Source organism: Mauremys reevesii, linkage group 3 (genome assembly GCF_016161935.1).
Source record: "Mauremys reevesii isolate NIE-2019 linkage group 3, ASM1616193v1, whole genome shotgun sequence".
In the NCBI taxonomy this organism is placed as follows: Eukaryota; Metazoa; Chordata; order Testudines; family Geoemydidae; genus Mauremys; species Mauremys reevesii.
This window is the reverse complement of record NC_052625.1, coordinates 143,266,348-143,286,513: the sequence shown is the minus strand read 5'-3', so window position 1 is coordinate 143,286,513 and position 20,166 is coordinate 143,266,348. Positions and strand designations below refer to the sequence as shown.

Here is a 20,166-nt window from a genome sequence, read left to right as displayed (position 1 = left end):
TGCTGGCAAGACTTGCATAGCTTTTCATGCCAATAAAGAATGTAAACTGGTAGATGGCTAATAGGTTGGTAAGAACAATATCAAATGTCACTTTGAAGGAACACCTGGCCCTGTAAAAGTTGCCGTTTTGTAAGGTGCGCAGAGAAGATGTACTTGTCCTTTGCCTTAAGTTGGACTTGTTCTCCAGTTCCCACAGGAGATGGAACAAGCTGCCAGAAGGCAGAAGTGTCTCTTCTTTAGTCATGTCCCACTTGCTCTGGGAATAAGCATTTAAAAGCACAGCAATAGTAAGTGTTTGGGAGTGTGTGTTAGGAGACAAGAGGGAGGACCTAACTTTCACCACTCTTCAGAACTACAGGGAATCTGACCTCACTTCTATAAAAAAAAATTGTGCTTACTAAAAGGTGCATTAAAGTCAATGGAGCTTTAAGCTCAACCATATGGAATATATTCTTTATAATCTTGTCACTGTTCTTTTTCACAACAGAACATTGCAAAGCTCAACCCTGAAGAAAGTCATCATCAAAGGCAGATACGTAATTACTTTTCAAATCAGTATGAGAGAACAAAAGATGGTGTAATTACAGTAGCATTTACTCAATAGTTAAGAGATCAGATCTCTCGCCCAAAGATTCACAGCCTTCTAATTTGCATCTAGGTGGAACTGCACAAGCAGTTGACAGCTTATGTTGGTAGGACAGCAGTATAGATGATTTGTATTGTGTGAGTGCAATTAGGGAGACGAGGTTCAGTCACCTCACATATCTCTGTCCTCTCACTTACAGCTGAGGAAACCATCAGAAACTAACCAGAATGTTAAACACTCTCCGGAATATTAGGGAGAAGGAAATGAGATAGAAAGGGAACAATTGCTCTGCGGCAATTCCCTCTAAGTGGTGCTCACGGTCACATTGAAGAGGTCCAGAGAGAGCCCATGGCAGTCAGGGTTGGCTTGCAGCCATGAGTTCCTGCTCCTTCACTTGAGAAGAAAAAAAAAAAAAAAAAAAAGCAGTTCTGCAGCTCAGAACCAGCCTTGCGCCATCCCTACAGTTAGTGCTTCCAAGAGCGCCTCTTAGTTTCAACTGTTTGGAGAGTAAATAGGTGTGTCCTCCTAAGCAGTTGTTCGTCAGACAGACTATGTTTCTCTTAGGATACAGAGCTCAAGTATACTGAATTATAGTCACACAGCAATAATGCACAGTACCTGGGCTAATTCAGGGGCACTGCCTTTCACAGGGAGCGTTTTATGAGCCACAGCAGCAAGATGGCTGAAACAGAAAAGTGGATTAGAACCAGCAATTCCCTTAAGAAGAGCAGTTACGTGGGCTGCAGAAAGCAGCAGAACTAGGAGATCCACCCCCAACTACCAGACCAAAATCAATTTATAAGGGCCTTTGGGCAATTGGTCCTTTTCAGGACCAGATTATGAGTTTTATGTCTCACAGCTGTCTCATAAAAGAAGAAATTACTAGTTTGGCTTGCTGGTACATGTAGAATTTTAGAAGTACATACTGGAAATATACAATAGGGACCAAAGGGTTATTTGGTCTGGGGTACTATAACGTTTTCAAGAGGACACTCATGCCTGTCTCAGTGATTACAAGTTTGATTTGTATTATCAAATCATTCTGCTTCAGTTATCCTCCTTTGTTTCTCCCTCTCCCCTCCTCCAAGAGAAGGGCCTGAGCCAAAACATTTAGATCTAGATCCAACCCTGCCCCATGTGCAAAGGGATGCAGATTTGGGATTTTAGGTCTGTCCACAAGGGCGAGCTGTGGAGTTCAGATCTGGAACAGAGCACCCAGACGCCTGGAGGTTCTAAGTTTGCTTGTGCTGACTTGTCGATGTTACTGGAGTTTGATTCAGGTGAAACTGAGAATTAAAGCTGTTCAGCAATAGCAAATATTTCATTCCTTACCTGAGTGTTAGGAGGTAGCTGACAATGTGCTTGGGCTGAAGATCTTCAGAGGATTTATACAGTACCTCATCGTATCTGGGGGGAAGGTAAGGGACAATTCAGAGCTCAGCTTGCAATTACAAGAAAACTAAGGCTACGTCTACACTACCCGCCATATCGGCGGCGTATCGATTTTTTTCGGGATATCATATATCGCGTCTCATCTAGATATATATCCGAATCCAACGCTCTTTCGATTCATCCGTTCCTCCACTCCACCGGCGGCGGGTGCGCGCGTCGGGAGAGAGAGAGGACGACGATCCGATCGCGCGGAGGAGAGTAATGAGATTATATATATAAGATCAGACTTCGTTATTCACGTCTATTGCTCGTGTTCTTCTATCTATCTTTTTTCCACTTTGTAGAGCAGCAGCTAACTAAAGTTCTTAAACCAGGAATAAAGAAAGTGACTGTAGCTGTCGGGAATAGCATCATCATAATACAGAAGTACATTTAAAACTTGCTGAATGAATACTGTAGCTTTCAGAGCTCACAACAGGTGGTCAAGATAATAAATGGTTGCTCCTGGAATATTATGTTCTGCTTTAAATCTTATCGCTGATTGTGGGCCATTATGAGAAGAAAAATCTACACTAAATGAGCACTTGAGGCACTGTCATAAAGCAGTACCTTAAAGGATGTGGCTTTTTAATAAAGGGGACTCAGAATTTTCAACAGCTTAAAGGGACTCTCATAAAATGACCATTAGTAGACACAAACAAAAAAGTGTGTTTTCAAAATAATGAAATACAGTCAGCTGAGATGAAAAACAGTATTAAAACTCAGACATGTACACAGCTGCAAAGATAAAATGTTCCCGAATAGCTCTGTTGAGTGCTCTCTCTGCCAGGCTAGTAGGAATAATCCTGCACCTGACAGCTTTGATCTTCAAAGCAGGGTCCCCTCCAAAGCAGAACTGTGAAGGAGAATCTTCTACCACTCTACTCTTTGATAGATTGCCAAGCCCTCCCATCCCAATGTCCATTCTTACAAAAGCAGAGCTTCCCTGGTAGTGTTATCTCTTGTGGTCAAGTTACAACAAAACTGGGGAGTGGACACAGCGGGGGAGGAGGACTCAGCTATCAGGAGACGTCTTAGATAGGGAGACCAGACAGCAAATGTGAAAAATCGGGACAGGGGGTGGGGGGTAATAGGAGCCAATATAAGAAAAAGACCCCAAAATCAGGACTGTTCCTATAAAATCGGGACATCTGGTCACCCTAGTCTTAGAGGAACTGCACTTCTGTGATTGCGCCACATTAACCTCCCGTGCACGCGAACCAAAAATTGACTTATTTATTCTTGTCCTACTGTAGTACAAAGAGCCCCAGTCATGGCCAAAGACTCCATTGTGCTAGGTGCTGTCTAAACACTTGACGAAAAATGTTTTCTGCCCCAAAGAGCTCACGGCCTAATGCACGTGTGCAGCATCAGTGGCCATGTGCAGGGTCCTAGGGGAAACGTAGCAGCTGGCAGCGGCTAGCCTAGCCTCTTGTGTTGCCACAACATGTAATTTTATTTTAAAAACAATAACACAGTTGCTGGTCTCATGAGTGACGCGGTCAGTATCACATGCTGGTTTCCATTGAAAAGGTGCTTAAGAACACCATGAGCTGTGTGGCACGGCACCTCCTTCATCTTGCCAGACGTAGCACTTCCCCCTCTGGTAATGGCGGGCCTGGGGTAAATTAGCCCCACTCCGGGCAGTGTTTGCCTTCTGTGTTCCTTTGGCCGTGTTTCCAGGGTAGGCCCCAGGGTTGGCCTAAGGGGTGATCCTCCACCAAACAAAAGGGAAATCGTCTCGTAAACACAAAACCAAAGGGAGATACTTTTCCCTGCCTCCTCACTGGGGCAGGCATCATCCTGTTGCTTGCCACGGAATATCAGTCCTTCCCCTAGCAGGCACTCAGGTTTCGCTGTTCCCCTAAGGGAAGGAGCACAGTCCCTCAGCCTGGAGAAGCTTATTTCCCTGCTACCAGTAGCCTGGCAGTTTCTTTCTCTCTCCCACCTTTTCTCTCCCCAGGGGAGATTTTTTTTTTTTAAAAGTCATTGGGAGGTGAACTATCTGCTTCAATTACCCTTGGTAAATGAAATAACCAAACAATCATTCATTTTCTGATATAGCTGTAAAACTCATCTGAAAAGTTTTCAAAATAAATCACTGTTTAAAAATATATAGTATGTACCTTCTAAAAATGAAACCAGCATCCATCTCTGAGTTGTGAAGAATAGGTATTAAGGTTATAACAACCAACAAGAATTCACTTTTATGTAGAAAACCATGATTAAATTGAGTCTTCCTGACTAGTGATTTAAATCATGATTTAAATCAAATCCACTCTGCCTGCTGTACTCTTGCCCCTGGCCCCTTCATTCCCCAGGGGGGCCCACAAATATGTTTGGCATCGGCCCACAAAAAGTTAATCTGGCCCTGGGAACAGTGAGTTTCCACGGTGGGCCTGGGTAAGGGGGAGTGGGGGAAATGAGGGAAGTGGGGATGGGAAGAGGCAGTGGGGAAGGAAGGGAGAGGGAAAAAGGCAGGGGGAGGGAATATGGGAGTGAGGGGAGGGGGATGGAGAAGATAGGGGAATCATGGGGAGAAGCGGGATCCTGGCATGCAGCGTACCCTTGACAGCAGCTGGGGCTCCCCCCATTAAGCAGGCCCATCGAACCCCAACCCTATCAAGCCCCACTCCCCCAGCACCTAGACCCCCCCCCAAAGCCCCACACCCAGACCTCCCCGCCAAGCCCCATCTCCCCACAGCCAGACTCCCTCCCAGAGCCCAACCACCATTACCTGGATCCTCTGCAGAGTCTCATTGCCCTTACACCCGGAACCCCACAACGAGCCCTTGTGCATCCAGATCTCCCACTGAGCCACCCACATCCAGACTGCCCCCCACAGCAACCTCTCACCCCACACGTGGATCCCCCCACACTAAGCCCCTCCACACTTGCCTAGCCCTTGCACTGTCAGGGTCAGGTGCAGCCTCACTGTACTGTGGGAGATGCGGGCTTCAGGGTGGTCTTCCACCTCAATGCAGCCAGTGGCCTGTGCTCCTCGCTGCCATGCTGGAGCCACATTTATTTATTGACAAATAGAATTTACAGAATTGTAAAATATTTTGCACATAATTTTTAATTTCTTGATGCATAATTCCCGCAGGAGTATCAGCTTATAGGAAAAAGGGCCTTTAGCATTCTAAGGCTAACATATCGGCCTTCCCAAACCCTCTTGTCGCCGTCTGGCCTGACTTTGTCACAGCTGGTTGCTAATACCAAGTTCACTGAACTATCCAGCAGTTATTAAATGAAGAGGCTTGTCTCTGCTACTGCAATCTGTTAGCCACATGAAATAAACTAAATGAGTAGAGCTGGCTGAAAGTCAGAATTTCTGGTCCATGGGAAATTAAAAAAACAAAACTGTTCAGCTTCAGAACAGAAACAATTTCTGAAATTTGCTGTAGAAGGGAAATTAGAAAAAATTAGTTTAAAACTTTTTGAAATTGACCCTGGGAGCCAAATGCCAAGGTTCCAGCTTCAGCCAAAAGCCTAGAAGCCCTGAGAACCACAACTGAGCCGTGAGCCTCAGAGCTTGGGAGCTGGGGACCCTGGAAGTCCTGGGTCTGCTGCCCTGGGGCAGTCCACATGGCTGCGCTGCCCTGTGTTTCATCAAATGTTCATCAACACTGACATGTTTCCATGAAACATTTTGGTTTCAACAAATTGACATTTTCTGACTAAACCCTAACTTCGTCTGAAAACTCCTGAGCAGCTCTCCTAACGAGTTCTTCTGTCTAGCCTCTGACTGCCAGAACCTTGCAATGGAGGACAGAGGATGCATCATTTGATGATTGCCTGTGCTGTTCATTCCTCTGAAGCACCTGACACTGAGACAGGATACTGGGCTAGATGGACCACTGGTCGGTCCCAGTATGGCTGTTCTTATGTTAAGTGGAATAAGTCAGCTTCTGCAGGGAAGATGTGCTACCACAAATCTACCATCCGAAAGATTCACTGGTCTACAAACATCATCTAGGTTAATGATGTTTAGCCTGACCAGATCAAAGGCCAAGTATTTTTGTTATATTGTCAAAGGCCACAATCAAAGCAATGAAAGTGGGTTTAAGCCACTAAGAAGGCTTTTGCTCTTGATTGCCTGGAGGGAGGATGGTATGAAGAGTGGCAGCATGGTGCAGGGTCTAGGACATTCAGCTGGGAATTCTGGGCTCTATATTCAGCTCTGCCATTGACTTCCTGTGTGGCATTGGGCAAGTCCTCACACCTTTCTGTGCTTGAGATTCCACACCTATAAATTAGGGGCAATGCTGCTTGCTCAGCTTTGTCAGAATGTTAAGAATTATCAATGAAACGCACTATATACAAACTAAGTACTATTAGTAGGGATTGGTTTGTGGGTGTCCTTCATGGCTACTGGAAGTGGGTGGATGCTCCATTCCCCTCCTCCTAAGAGCATTTCTGCACCCCTTTTCCCATGGGATCCAGAGATCCCATCCACCAGGTCTATGTTTATGATGATAATCAATGTTTATATATATAGCTTATTACATTTACAAAAGAACTGCACTAACCTTTACTCATTAGCAACTAAGTAACAATTAGTAACAGGCACCCAATATTGTTGATAGTATTACCAATTAGTAACAGTCGTCCAACTACCGGTACTCAGAGGTATTTTCCCCACATGATCATTTTTCATTCAGCTTCTGAAATCAACACATTCATTTACATCTAAACATGTGTATTACAAGTATGGGCTTGTGCAACAGGCCCAATGATCAACAAGTTATTGCCTAAAATGTTTGTTTCTACTCTTCCACTGCCATGTAACTAATTCAACATGCAGGCTTCAAACCCCAAGGATCTGCTTCTTGGAAAGACAAATAGTAAATACCTGAGAAGGTGCTGAAGGACTGAGATGACCTGTGGATCTTGTAAACAAGCTGTATTAATGTCAGTCGATTGCCCATTCCTATACATCTGCTCTAAACTAGAAAACATAAGAGCCCAGTGTGAGAACACAAATGCTTTTGTAAATTTAAAAATAAACAACCTTCACCAGCAAAGCTGCATAAGAATTAAAACCAATGTGCACTTAAAGGAGAACAAAATTTGAATCTAGATACACTGTTTGCAAGCTGACTAAAACATTGGCGTTAGACTAGCTGAGTTAAATCCAAGAAAAAAAAGCTATTTTACTTGAGTCAGCATTGAATATATGTCAGTAACTTTACAGAAAGAACCCCTGAAAGAACATGACAGTTTAAAAGGGCACTGTCAAGTTTGACCTTTTGGGAATTAAAAAAAAAAAAAAATCAATTCAGGAGTATGACACAATGCTGATGTCGACACTCTGACCGAGTGCTTTATCTTCAGTCTCGGTATCTCTCCTATGGATTTTTAAAATTTCCTAAGATACAATTTTGGGTGATCACAAAAGGACATATAAGGCCGGAGTTGGTCACTGCAGCTAGCGAGAAGTTCAGTCAAATCACAGTTTAAATATTGCAGCAAGGTGTATTTAGCATATCCAGGAGACTCCAGGCCAAATTCCTTGACTATAGCTGAGCACCACTGATCTTGGGGTCACTCTTTGCCATACCCTAATTTGCACCAGTCATCCCAAGCAGCTGTTACAGCAGCCAGGAATTACTAGGACTTAGAGACAGCCTGGCCATGCCCCTTGCCCCAGCCAGAGGGAGAGGGCTTGCAAGTTTCACTTTCCTTGGTTTTCCCATCTGAGGTCTCAACTGAATGGATGAGAGAGTCAAATCTTTAGCAAAGGCTTCATCACAAATGTTACTCAGTCACTGGAGTAAAATAGACGTTAATAAAATCAGAAAATTTCTCCACTCTGGAAGGCTCTTCTTACCTGTGGAGTCTGGCATGTGTGTACTGCAGGAATACGCCTGTATCTCCCCGACTTTGGAGAACCCGGTCCCAACTAAACTGATAATCGGATGATAGAAGACCCTTGAAATCCTAAAATGATAACAGTTGCTATTCAGCATCATGTAGCTAGTGTTCCCAGTGCCAATTTATAGTCTCTCACAAAAGAAGGGATAATCAGAAGACAGTTTAAACAGACCTGAATTATGAGCGCTGCAAGCCCAATCTTTTCTGCAGTCTCAAGAGGGTTTTCCAGTTCTTTACTTGCTGAACAGATACAAGCAAAAACAGATGATGAAAATCTGCAACAATGTAACTGGTTCATGGGTCAAAACTACAGCAGCTGGTGGTAGAGCAGATTTGATTAAAATTTATACCAGCAATAAAACAAACTGTCAGGCTGCAAGGGCCGACAAAGTCTGAATGTAAAACTTTTTACATCTAGGCTACCTTTCTTTAAAAGAACTCAGGGTCACCAAATGAAATTAATAGGCAACATGTTTAAAACAAACAAAAGGAAGTATTTCTTCACACAACGCACAATCAACCTGTGGAACTCTTTGCCAGAGGATGTTGTGAAGGCCAAGACTATAACAGGGTTCAAAAAAGAACTACGTAAAGTTCATGGAGGATAGGTCCATCAATGGCTATTAGCCAGGATGCGCAGGGATGGTGTCCCTAGCCTGTGTTTGCAAGAAGCTGGGAATGGGCGACAGGATGGATCACTCTGATGATTACCTGATCTGTTCATTCCCTCTGAAGCACCTGGCATTGGCCACTGTTGGAAGACAGTATAGTGGGCTAGATGGACCTTTTGTCTGACCTAGTATGGCCGTTCTTATGCTCAATATGATTAATAGATTTTAAGGCCAAGGGGATAATAGTCTAGTCTTGACCCACTACGTAACACAGGCCATTGAATTTCACCCTGTAATTCTGGGATCAAGTCCATAACTTCTGGTTGAGGTACAGCATCTCTTTTAGAAAGATGTCCAGAGAGATCTCAAATGATGGAGAATCTAGCACATTCCTAGGTAAATTGTTCCAATGTGGACTTTATTTCTAGTCTGAATTTGTCTGGCTCCAGCTTCCAATCACTGGGTCTTATTATGTCTTTGCCTGCTTGATTAAAGAGCCCTCTACTATCAGAAAACTTCTCCCACATGAGTACTTATGGACTGTGATCAAATCCCCACTAAGCCTTCTCTTGGATAAGCTAACTAGACAGAACTTCTTAAATCTCTCACTGAAAGACTAATTTATCTGCCTTGAAACTTCACTGATAAATAAGCTAACAGAGGATACCTGTTTTCACTGCAGCTGTTGGAAGGACCTTGGCTGGAAAGTTATTTTGTGACTGCTTTCAGCAATTCCTCAGTGAGCAAGCAGCTCTCTCACTCCTGCAGCAATCCACTAAAGGGGCTGTTTTATTCCTATTTCCCTCCGAGAGGTGAGAGCACACAGTGCTAAGCTGGGATCATAGCGCTCTTCACACAGATGTTCAGAGACTGCACACATCACCACTATTTTGGAAGGAATGTTAGCGCCAGGTGCACCAGTCCACATCTTCAGGCAATATATTAACTTGTGTTTGGACTCACTAACTTCACCTAACGTGGTGACACTCTTGGTCTATTTAAAAACATCCTATTTTTAAATTCAGATCATATCTGCCTTCTGTCTAGGTCTCTTCTTCCTATTTGCAGGAGGATCCTAGTGTAGTTTCCTATAAGACCAGGTTGTCAAACACACTGCAGAGAGGGCCTTTTTAATTCTGGTCTATGGGTTAAGTCTACAAAGTCTACACTACTCTCCATCCGCAGCTGATCTCCCAGTTGGAGATTTGCACAAAGACAGAGGGGAAGATATGGCCGTTATGTAAAATCTAAACACATCACTTAATGGGAACGAAGATGCACAGTTAGAACTTATCTCTGCCATTTGCTAGGCTATTTGCACAAGCAGTTACCAGGGTTGCACATGCAGCTGAGGTAATTGTCCAGATTAGTGAGAACTGTGCACCTTAATTTTTTGAAAACCTCTTTCAAGGTGTCATCCTTGGGTTTCATCACTAATGCCCCACCACGATGAGTGGGGGTGATTCACATCGCTTAGAACTGTTTGCCCACCTGCTTGCTTAGGAAGACAACTCTGCATTGGTTACACTGTTCATGTTTGGAAGGGTTTTTTTGCAACTCTAAGGGCAGATGTTTATATTTTAAATACGAAAGCTTGCATTCTGCAGAATATAAGCCAGTCAGAGGGGCTTGTTAGCTACCTTAACTGGGCTAGTTCTGGTGTGCAAGCCAAGTATTTAACACCATCATAAGCAAATTCTTCATGGAAACATAGTGGGAAGACAACCCTTGCTGCAACTAGAAAACCCACAGGGCCAACTGCTCACAATTACCCCACCGAGACACAAAAACAAGCATCTCCAGCCCCACCACTTTCTGAGCCCAGGGAGAAGAGAGATCAATGGCAAGCCCTTCAGCATTGGTGCTAGGAGCCCTGCCGCACAGCTGATCCTGCGTTTGATGCCATGAAGTTGCAAGGATGACTCTCACCCAAGGTCTGCTGCATTTACAGGAACCTGGGAGCACTTAAGCAAATTTTTTTGAAAAACCATCCTGTGCTGATGTCCCTTCAGCCTCCCCATAAGATTAAAATGTATTAAAATCCCACAGTATCAGATAATGATTGAAATTATTACGTATTAGTACCATAGATTTACAGGGTGCTTTGCAAAACACAACTTAGGTGCCTGCCACAAGGAGTTCACAGTTGAGGTAGGACACATACAATTCAAGGAAGCTGGAGCGGGTAGAAGAAGTCACAGCTGAGTTAAATCAATAATGAAAGGCTATGCAGAAATGATAAGGAGATATTTGAAGGACAGGACAGTGGATGTTTGTTGCACAGAAAGAGAGGTTGATCCAGCAAGAAAAAGATCCAGAGGCACAAGTGGGAGCAGGTGCTCCTGGGGGAATTCTGCACCACTTGCAATGTAAAATGTGCACAGAATTAATGTTCTATGCAGAATTTCATTTTTCCCCACAGAATTGGTGCTGCAGAGCTGCTGACTGCCACTAGGTGCCACTGGACCCAGCAAGTCTGGCTCCGCAGCTCACAGTGCGCCTGCGCAGGAGGTGTGGCTGGGTTGTGCTTCCCAGATTTGCCAGCCCTGCTTGGTGACATATTGCGGCCGGGCTCCCTCCCTGCACGGCAACTGCCGGAGCCAGTGAGCTGCACCCTGTGGGGAGAGGTAGGAGCAACAGCTGGGAGCTACAGGGAAAGGCCGCTGCTTTCTGGGAGGGGAGACTGAGGATAGGGGAGGGGGGTATACTCTGGGGGGAGAGGGGAGTGCGTGACACCCTCCCCCACTATCAGCAGGTACAGGCCATCTCTGCCCGGTGGGACAGTAACAAAGCTGTGCGGGGCAGAGCCTGTGACTGGGCTCAGGAAGGGAAGAAGGTGCAGGTTTCTGGGCCCGGGGTCCCCGTGCAGACCCACCCAAATATCCCCTCCATCTCCCAACCACACCCCTCCTCCAGCTCTCCCCGGCAGTGTCCTCTATTTGGGAACTTGAAATATGGTAACCCTATAGGGGCTGGAAAAGTGAGAATTGACTAAAAGACTGGGAGGACGTATTATTCCCCTAAATTGTGCCCAGCTGGCACGTGTGACACACCCAGACTGACAGCCTGACAAAAAGCATAACAAAGAAACAGGAAGTGGGTTGTCGAAGAGGCTTCTTGAACTCTCTACTTCTGGGGGAAATCTTTTTTGTTGTCTGTATTGTTACAGACATGCCTGCTGACAGGCATTTTGAAATAAATTACCAAAATAATTGAAACTGGTGAGATTATATTGTGATATGTTGACAAATAAAATATACGGAATTTTAAAATACTGTGCCCAGAATTTTTAATTTCTGGGCACAGAACTCCCCCAGGAGTAAGCAGGGAACAGAGAGAGCATTAAGGAGAGAGGATTCTACTGAAGATAAGGCTTGTGAGAAGGTGTAGAGGGAAAAGAGGATACAAGAATGGAAATGCAGGCAGCACAGAGTCTTAACAGCGAGGACAATGAGATACTTAATAGCCCATATCACTATAGCCAAGATTTTCAAAGCAACAGATGGCAGGTAAATGCCTTTGGAAATGCCCTCCCCAGCATCTGAGCACTTCAAACATTAATGAAACACTTCAAACAACCCTGTGAGTTACAGAACTATTGCCATTTTACAAGTGAGGCAGAGCAAGATTAAGGGTAGAGGGTAAAACTTTTAGAAGTTCCTGTGTGAGTGAGGAGACTAAGTTCCATTTTCAAAAGTGATTTAGGAGCTTACATGCCATTCATTCCTGGGTTCTGTTCCCAGCTCAGCCACTAACTTGCTGCATCATGGTAGGATAAAAGTGCCTTGCCCGTCCAGCAAAAGGGGCAATAACTTCCCTACATTGCAGGGTTGTTGTGAGGCAGCATTCATTCCATGTTTTTCAAGCTGTATGGCCTCCTATGCTTCAGGAAAGCTATTTGAGATTCTAATTATGAAAGGGCAAAGTGTTATTACTACTTTATTTATATAATCACAGATGGTGGAAAGACACAGATCAGAGCCTGTTGCTCTGGGTTACTGGATGTGGGGGAGAGTGATGGAGTGGGGAAGGAGAAAGGGATATTGTAATCTGCATGGGAATATTTCAAGAGAAATGAATAAAACCTGAAGCAGCTAACTTTTTGCAGAAGCCATGTTTTGTAACATCCTTGAGCGAGCTTCATTTAAAACATCTTCCAGGAAAACCACCTCTCCTTTTCGTGTCTTCATCCCCTGCACTAGCCCAAAAGACACATGCTGACACCTGCATTGAAAACAGCAGGATCTAAAAATCATATTTTAATCAACAGAAATGCCTGCAATGTTTGTTCAGGCAGGGCCCTGAACCAGAATGTAGTAGTAACAGCTGAACAAACATCATTCAACATAGAAAGCTCAGCAATGTCATCATTACCTCACTTCAAAAACCATCTCGCCATGCACACCTTATAATTAGACAGAAAGGACCAGAATTATGATGTCGTTCATACACGCTCAGGAGACTGGTACTTTGTAGCAGCTGTGTTAGGCTTTAATATAGAAGATTCAGTACAATAAGCTAAGAAGAGGCAGGATGTAAAATATTACACTTCTAAAAGTATATTAGCTCTTAAGATTATTACTGTTTGAGCACAGTGTACAGATACAGAGGTGTAATGTCTTTGATGGGCAATATTTCCTCCTTCTTTGCTTTTATGTACCCTACTGTTATTACCAAGGAGCTTCAAGGGGCCTATTAAAGGATTTCTGATCATCATTGCTCATTTTTCCTTTTTAATATATCTCCACTCCAATAAAAAAGTAGCAATTATGACACCCACACCTACCTTTCTGCCCACTGGTAGCCCATGAGCTTCAGTATTTGGAACAGCTGTTCAAAGTGAGTGTTTTGACTTTTATCTGTCTTAGGGGGGAAAATGAGTGCATTTTAGAAGACATCCCTGCTTAGGCAGAGAGACAGCAGAACTAAGATCTAGGAAAACAGACTGGATTTGAAAGATATAATAGCATAAGTACTTTGACATCAACTCACTCTAGAATCTTACTACTGATAAAATACTTTATCTTTGTGAAAACAGTTTATCCTATATCATTTTAGTACAGGCCTTTGAATTAATCTACTTTAAATATCACCTTTCAATTCATACATTTTGTCTAATCTCCCATCAGAAAGGAGTCATTCATATCCAGGGCTGAGCCTTGAAGCCCCTGTCATTGGCGCTTGATTTACATCATCAATACAAATGCTGGGCAGGCTTAAAAGAAACAAACAAGTATTTCTTCACTCAACACAGAGTCAACCTGTGGAACTTAGTGCCAGGGGATGCTGTGAAGGCCAGATGTATAACTGGGTTCAGAAAATAACTAGATAAGTTCATGAAGGATAGGTCCCTCAATGGCTATTAGCCAAGGTAGTCAGAGTTGCAACCCCATGCTCTGAGTGTCCCTAAGCCTCCGAATGCCAGAAGCTAGGACTGAGTGACAGGGAAATTGGATCACTCAAAATTACCCTGTTCTATTCATTCCCTCTGAACCATCTGACTGTCAGAAGACAGGATACTGGGCTAGATGAACCATTAGTCTCACCCAGTATGGCCGTTCTTATGATCTTATGTGACATTTCAGCACTTCTGGGACACTGGGCCAGAGACAAATGTATATATTTTAAACACACGTGCTGTATAATCATAGAATCATAGGACTGTAGTGTTGGTAGGGACCTCAAGGGGAACACCTAATCAATCCTCCATGCTGAGTCAGGACCAAGTATACACAGACCATCCCTGATAGTTATCTGTCTAATTTGTTCTTAAAAACCTCCAATAACAGGGATTCCACAACCTCCTTTGGAAACCTAATAGTTAGAAAGTTCAGTGAACATGGAAAACAATTGAATCACTGTCCTCTTTATAACAGCCCTTAATGCCCTTATCATATTTGAAGACAGTTATCAAGTCTCCCATCAGCCTTCTTTTCTCAAGACTAAAGACGCCCATTTTTTTTTTTAAACCTTTCCTCATAGGTCCGTTTTTCTAAATCTTTTATTACTTTTGTTGCTCTCCTCTTGACTCTCACCAGTTTATCCACATCTTTCTGAAAGTGTGGTGCCTAAAACTGGATACAATACTCCAGCAGAGGCCTTACCAGTGCCAAACAGAACGATTACCTCCCATGTCTTACATACAAGTCTCCTGTTAATATACCCCAGAATATTAGCCTTTTTCATAACTGCATCACATTGTTGGCTTATATTCAATTAGTGAGCCGCTATAACCCCCAGATCCTTTTCAGGAGTACTACTTCCTAGCCACTTATTCCCCATTTTGTAGCTGTGCGTTTCATTTTTTCCTTAGTAACAGATAATGCTCATCTCTCAAATATTAATATTTTAAATTAAATATACATTTGCTGCTCTCCTCATCTTTCAATTCCTCTCTCCTGTGACTGTTACAGACTTCCCATTGGAATTAGCCTTTCTCTGTACTCAACAACAGGCTTGCTACTACAGGCATCATGGGGTGCGGGTCCCCTCACCAAGTTAAGATGGCAGAATTCACCACCACTCCTTCATTTTAGTTTGCTCCTGAACTACAGCCCCACAGGCCATATTTGACAGACCACTACTGCAAGAACTGATTGATTTTTGTTCTCCTTTATTCTTTTTCAAGCCCAGGCTAGGAATTTCCAGAGCTGGAATTAATAATTCATGCATCTGTTGTTATAGAAGAGTACAGATGAGAGATGGAGTAGGTGACCTGGCAAGTGATTTCCATTTCTAACTTCTCGGAGACACTGTAATTTCAATGGCCAGGCTAGTTACCTCACAGGTTCCAACTTTTGTTGCAAGAACATAAGGATTATGCCAGGGAGAAGAAGAAAGTTAGACATAAGGACTGAACAATTACTAGAAGTTGAGGTGACTGGCCAATAATATCCTTCAGCAGGTGGTCTTTCTCGGGCTATGTTAGGGCACTGACTCTGCACTGGTCCATCTCATTATTATCGATTTCAACATTCATTCTCTTTTGGTGCAAAGTGTTTCGTTATTTTCACTTAGTCACTTTTTTATAACTCATGGGAATCACAGGAGCAAACATAGATGAGCAACTGCACGCATCAGCTATTGCTACGTCCATAACTTCTGGAGCATTGTTTCTCTATTGGAATGCAGCTCCTTTGTGACAAGGAATGCAGCATGTTTCTATTGGTGGAAAACACATTATTCCGAAGACAAGCTAATGGAAACTCCTTGGAGCCAGAAAATGAAGAGCTAAAAAGACCTGGGCTTTTGGTTCTACATTTACTGGCTCCAGTGATTTTTCCAAAGGCATTGTATTATGTAATATTATACTGGCTAATGAAAGCATGATACCAAGCACGCTGTATGGACATCTCCAGACACATCATAAGGAGCAGGCCAAAAAACCTGTAGATTTGCTTCCCAGAGGACATTAACTGACTCCATATACTAAAAAGTGGTTTTCAAAAGGTTACCTTTATCTCTGAAAAAACCTTAAAGGCATCATATGCTGCATCTTTAGAATTGCTAAAGCTAAGAAGTTTTACACAGCAGACAAGGAGGTAATCCTACTATCCATTACTGATATTGCTGAAGTCATGTTAAAAAAACAGCAGACCATTAAAATGCTCGAAGTCTGCAACTACATTGCCCAGATGGATTAAATGGCTCTTGATGTGCAATTCCAACTGAATCATCAATACAGCAACTGATGTACGTAAACAAGCTATAAAATTCCCATTTGTGACAATATACTGGGACTTTAAACTAAAGTTCTACGTAAATGGATTTTAGAACATGACTTTAATAGCATGTTTTAGATCCTTTTATACGCTAAAACAATTATAAGAATCAACTTTTAACTTGATTCAGTATTTATTAACAATATTTATCTGGAAAACGACCTGCTGATTGAGTAAAAGCTATTTTTGAGCAAATTAATTTTTAAGATGGTGAGTCCCACATGATTTTTCAGCCATTTTGTGGGTCATGAACTAAAGAAGGATTGAGAACCATTGTGTAATATTGTGGAATAGCTGCTGTGCAGTGAGGCCCTCTAAGTGTCTGTTGTGATGCCAAGTACCATGTGCCACGGTCACACTGGGAGCAAGAGAGGCCCCGCATTAATAAAAGAGTTAAACTCAAAGTGTTGTGTGCATCTAAAATTACTTACCACATAAATCATAGTATCACAGTTATATTTCTGCATTCGGTCTATAGCAGCAGCAAGATCTCTGGAAGTGATAAATGAGAAATTCTCAATCAAACTAAATCCACCTCATTATTTAGAATGGGTTGCCTGCTGGGAAAATTCTCTACCATTGTGGAAAGGGAGGGATTGTAAAAATGAACAAGTGCATTATGGAGGGTTTTTACCTTGTACTGAAGCCACTGCCAGAGAGAGAATACCAGGTTAAATGAATCAATGTATACTTCATGCAAAAGAGTGAGCATCTGGTCTTTGTTCATTACATATTTTTAGAATTCAGTGTTGTTTTTAAACTCATTGATTATGGTCAGAAAAGCGAGTAGGAAAAATGACTTCTTGCACAGTACAAATCTGGTCTCTGTGTCCCTACTGGGACAGTGAAATGGTCAAACAACTGGGGGAATCTTGTGAGCAGAGAAAATAGAACCTTCACAGGACCTGGACATAGACTATGGAGCTCATTCCTGCAAGTGATAAGAATGACCTCTAACCAAGGTCTCAAAACTGAATGCAGAGCACCTCTTCAATGCAGCTTTTCTCAAGAAGTTCACACACACACACACAAAATCCTCCCACCCCAAACACTAAAAAAAGTTTGATTTTTGTCAGCCTGTGGTATGAACTAAAGTGACTGTTATTTCTATTTTAAAATACTTTAGAAGGATTCAAATACTAGGATGATGGGGCCAAAAAGATGGTGGTAACAATTGATGAAGCAGGCTATCAGCACTGCAGAGCCAATAAAGATGTGGAAGAGCAAACTATGCTAGTCTACATCACGCTTCATGAATAAGAGTGCTAGTCAAGTTCTTCTAAAATCTTTGTTGTGGTCAATTATTTGTTAAGCAGAAAGAATATAGCTTTGTGTTCAGTCTATTTATATGGTTGATAGCTGGAACCAAAAAAATGATCTATAAATAGAGTAGATTTCCTACTGGACTCTCAGAGAATAAATCTAGAAAAATAAGGCTTCATTTTTTAAAGTAACTACCTATCTCTACATAGTTATATTGTTACTATAACCTTCAGTTATTCAAATTATTGACTGGTCAATATCTTGTAGTGTTCCTATAACAAAAAAAGAGTTTACATCCCTTAAAGAGACTACTAATGCAAATTACACAAGAGTTTACCACTGAACTAAATCCAAAGTGTAGCATAGACAGACACTTGCCTTGTTATATAAAGAGATGTCCCATCACTACGCATTACAGTGGAAGACAATGAGAGGTCTCTTTTTTCAGAAAGATCCACTACTCTTGTTCCTTTGCTGAAAATGAAAAACAAAGAAACCCCAAGCACATAACATCATTTGAAATAATTGCAAACCAGAAATGAAATACAGAATCCAGGAAAAAGAATTAGATGACATACATAAAGAAAAGATCTTTCTTCATGCTGTCCACTATTCTTGGAACAGTCTCATTCCTCTTGTGCACAGAGAATCTTCCCTCTACTCCTTTGCATGTCCTTTGCATTAGTAGGAGCATTGCCAACAGATGGAGGGAAGTGATTATTCCCCTCTATTTGGCACTGGTGAGGCCACATCTGGAGTATTGTATCCAGTTTTGGGACCCGAATTACAGAAAGGATGTGGACAAATTGGAGATAGTCCAGTGGAGGACAATGAAAATGATTAGGGGACTGGGGCACATGACTAATGAGGAGAGGCTGAGGGAACTGGGCTTATTTTGTCTGCAGAAGAGAAGAGTCAGAAGGGATTTGATAGCAGCCTTCAACTACCTGAAGAGGGGTTCCAAAGAGGATGGAGCTAGGCTGTTCTCAGTGGTGGCAGATGACAGAACAAGGAGCAATGGTCTCAAGTTGCAGTGGTGGAGGTCTAGGTTGGATATTAGGAAAAACTATTTCACTAGGAGGGTGGTGAAGCACTGGAATGGGTTACCTAGGGAGGTGGTGGAATCTCCTTCCTTAGAGGTTTTCAAGACCCGGCTTGACAAAGCCCTGGCTGGGATTATTTAGTTGGGATGGTCCTGCTTTGAGCAGGGGATTGGACTAGATGACCTCCTGAGGTCTCTTCCAACCCTAATCTATGATCTCCCTTTCATAACCACTTCTTTCATCTTGCCTTCCATTGCTGATATCAGAGAATTGCCTGCTCTCACTCTTGTGGCTCATCTTTTATGAGTGTTGTTTCCACACGTTAAGATTGTCAATACCTCAAGACAGGGACACATCTAACTCAATTTATTAAGTACCATGTACCACTATGGTACTATATAACTAATAAACAGCATATCCGGCCATTAAATAATTAGTCAGGAAGACCATTTTCCCCAATATGAAACACTTTCACTGTTCCCAGTTTTAGCTGCAACTCCACTGCTTCTACATCTTCCACATGATATTATACTGAAAGTACTCGTGTAAAGGAAAAATCCCACAACTACTGAGCAGCATATTTTTATCTATCTATCTGTCTATCCACCACACCTTTTATATTTGAAATATGACAATAGCAAAGAGTTAAAAAAATCACAACTGTTATAATGAAAACAAAATAACCTTTCATACATTGTTTTCTGAAGGAGTCCTTTAGTTTCCAACATCTTTAGAACTTCCTGGGACTTCTCTTGATAAAATGATTCTCCAGAATATTCATCAAAATGCACTCCTAGACGCTGAAAGTTTACAGGAACAGAAAGGAAAACACTGTTAGGGTGAGACTTACACTTTCTTCAAGTCTTTAAATTTGCTAGAAGTCAGATGATGGGTCTGTGTTGTAGGCCATCTAGATGGGGAGAGTGACGATGGATTTTAGTCATGAACAGCTAGTATTTGTTGTCAAAAGGAAGGGATGTTGGGTTTTAATTTAATCTCTGGTTCATTACATTTTGTCTTTGGGTGAGGAGCAGCTGCTATTTTATTTTAATTCACAGCAAAGGCATTTGTCTAGAGCCTGGGATAGGTTCTTTCATAAATATTTATTATAAATGAAAATAAAATACAAGTTTTTCCCACAAAAGAATGGAAACTAGTTTTAATTAAGTGTCAGTGTGTGAGAGAGGACTTCACTTTAACTGCACTCTATCTGCAGACAGCTTTTGTACTGATTACTGTAACTTCCAGTTATTGTAATTTCTCATGATCAACTGAATCTGCAATGTTTGCTGTTCTGTATAAAAAAGTTAGATTAATCTAAGCTAAAACAAGCTATTTACCAATTACATTTATGACATGGAACCTTTTAATTTAGTGGGTTGGAATTTATTAAAGATGTACTACATAGGCATAAATCTGCTTTGTCACTCAGCACTCTTCTCTTGGATTGTGTGAATATGAGAAAGGAAAGTCAAATGTCTAGTTATATGGATTTCACAAAACAAATTTGTCTAAGATCTTCACAACTAAGATTTACTATGCTCTGCCTGGATATTAAATAAACCACGGCACTTTTGGTAAGAGAAAGGTGTTTGCCTCAGCATATTTGGAAAGTTTTTCCCTTTCCCTACTCT

At 42.2% G+C, this 20,166-nt stretch overlaps 1 protein-coding gene across 6 annotated transcripts in view; it reads right to left on the bottom strand.

The window, feature by feature from the left end:
* Window positions 1–20,166, bottom strand: part of RARS2 (arginyl-tRNA synthetase 2, mitochondrial) — a 55,125-nt gene that overhangs the window by 4,043 nt on the left and 30,916 nt on the right. For 4 of the 6 annotated variants that reach the window (XM_039532869.1, XM_039532870.1, XM_039532873.1 and 1 more), the window contains 10 exons: window positions 19,226–19,332; window positions 17,868–17,963; window positions 16,658–16,718; window positions 13,292–13,368; window positions 12,605–12,729; window positions 8,067–8,134; window positions 7,851–7,960; window positions 6,873–6,968; window positions 1,919–1,993; window positions 1,205–1,268 (listed from right to left, as the gene is read on the bottom strand). In XM_039532869.1, the coding sequence (XP_039388803.1) occupies window positions 1,205–1,268; window positions 1,919–1,993; window positions 6,873–6,968; window positions 7,851–7,960; window positions 8,067–8,134; window positions 12,605–12,729; window positions 13,292–13,368; window positions 16,658–16,718; window positions 17,868–17,963; window positions 19,226–19,332 (879 nt within the window). Of the gene's footprint in view, window positions 1–1,204; window positions 1,269–1,918; window positions 1,994–4,886; window positions 6,685–6,872; window positions 6,969–7,850; window positions 7,961–8,066; window positions 8,135–12,604; window positions 12,730–13,291; window positions 13,369–16,657; window positions 16,719–17,867; window positions 17,964–19,225; window positions 19,333–20,166 lie in introns of those variants that run through there. The other 2 variants (XR_005597137.1, XM_039532874.1) reach the window with 2 other exon arrangements.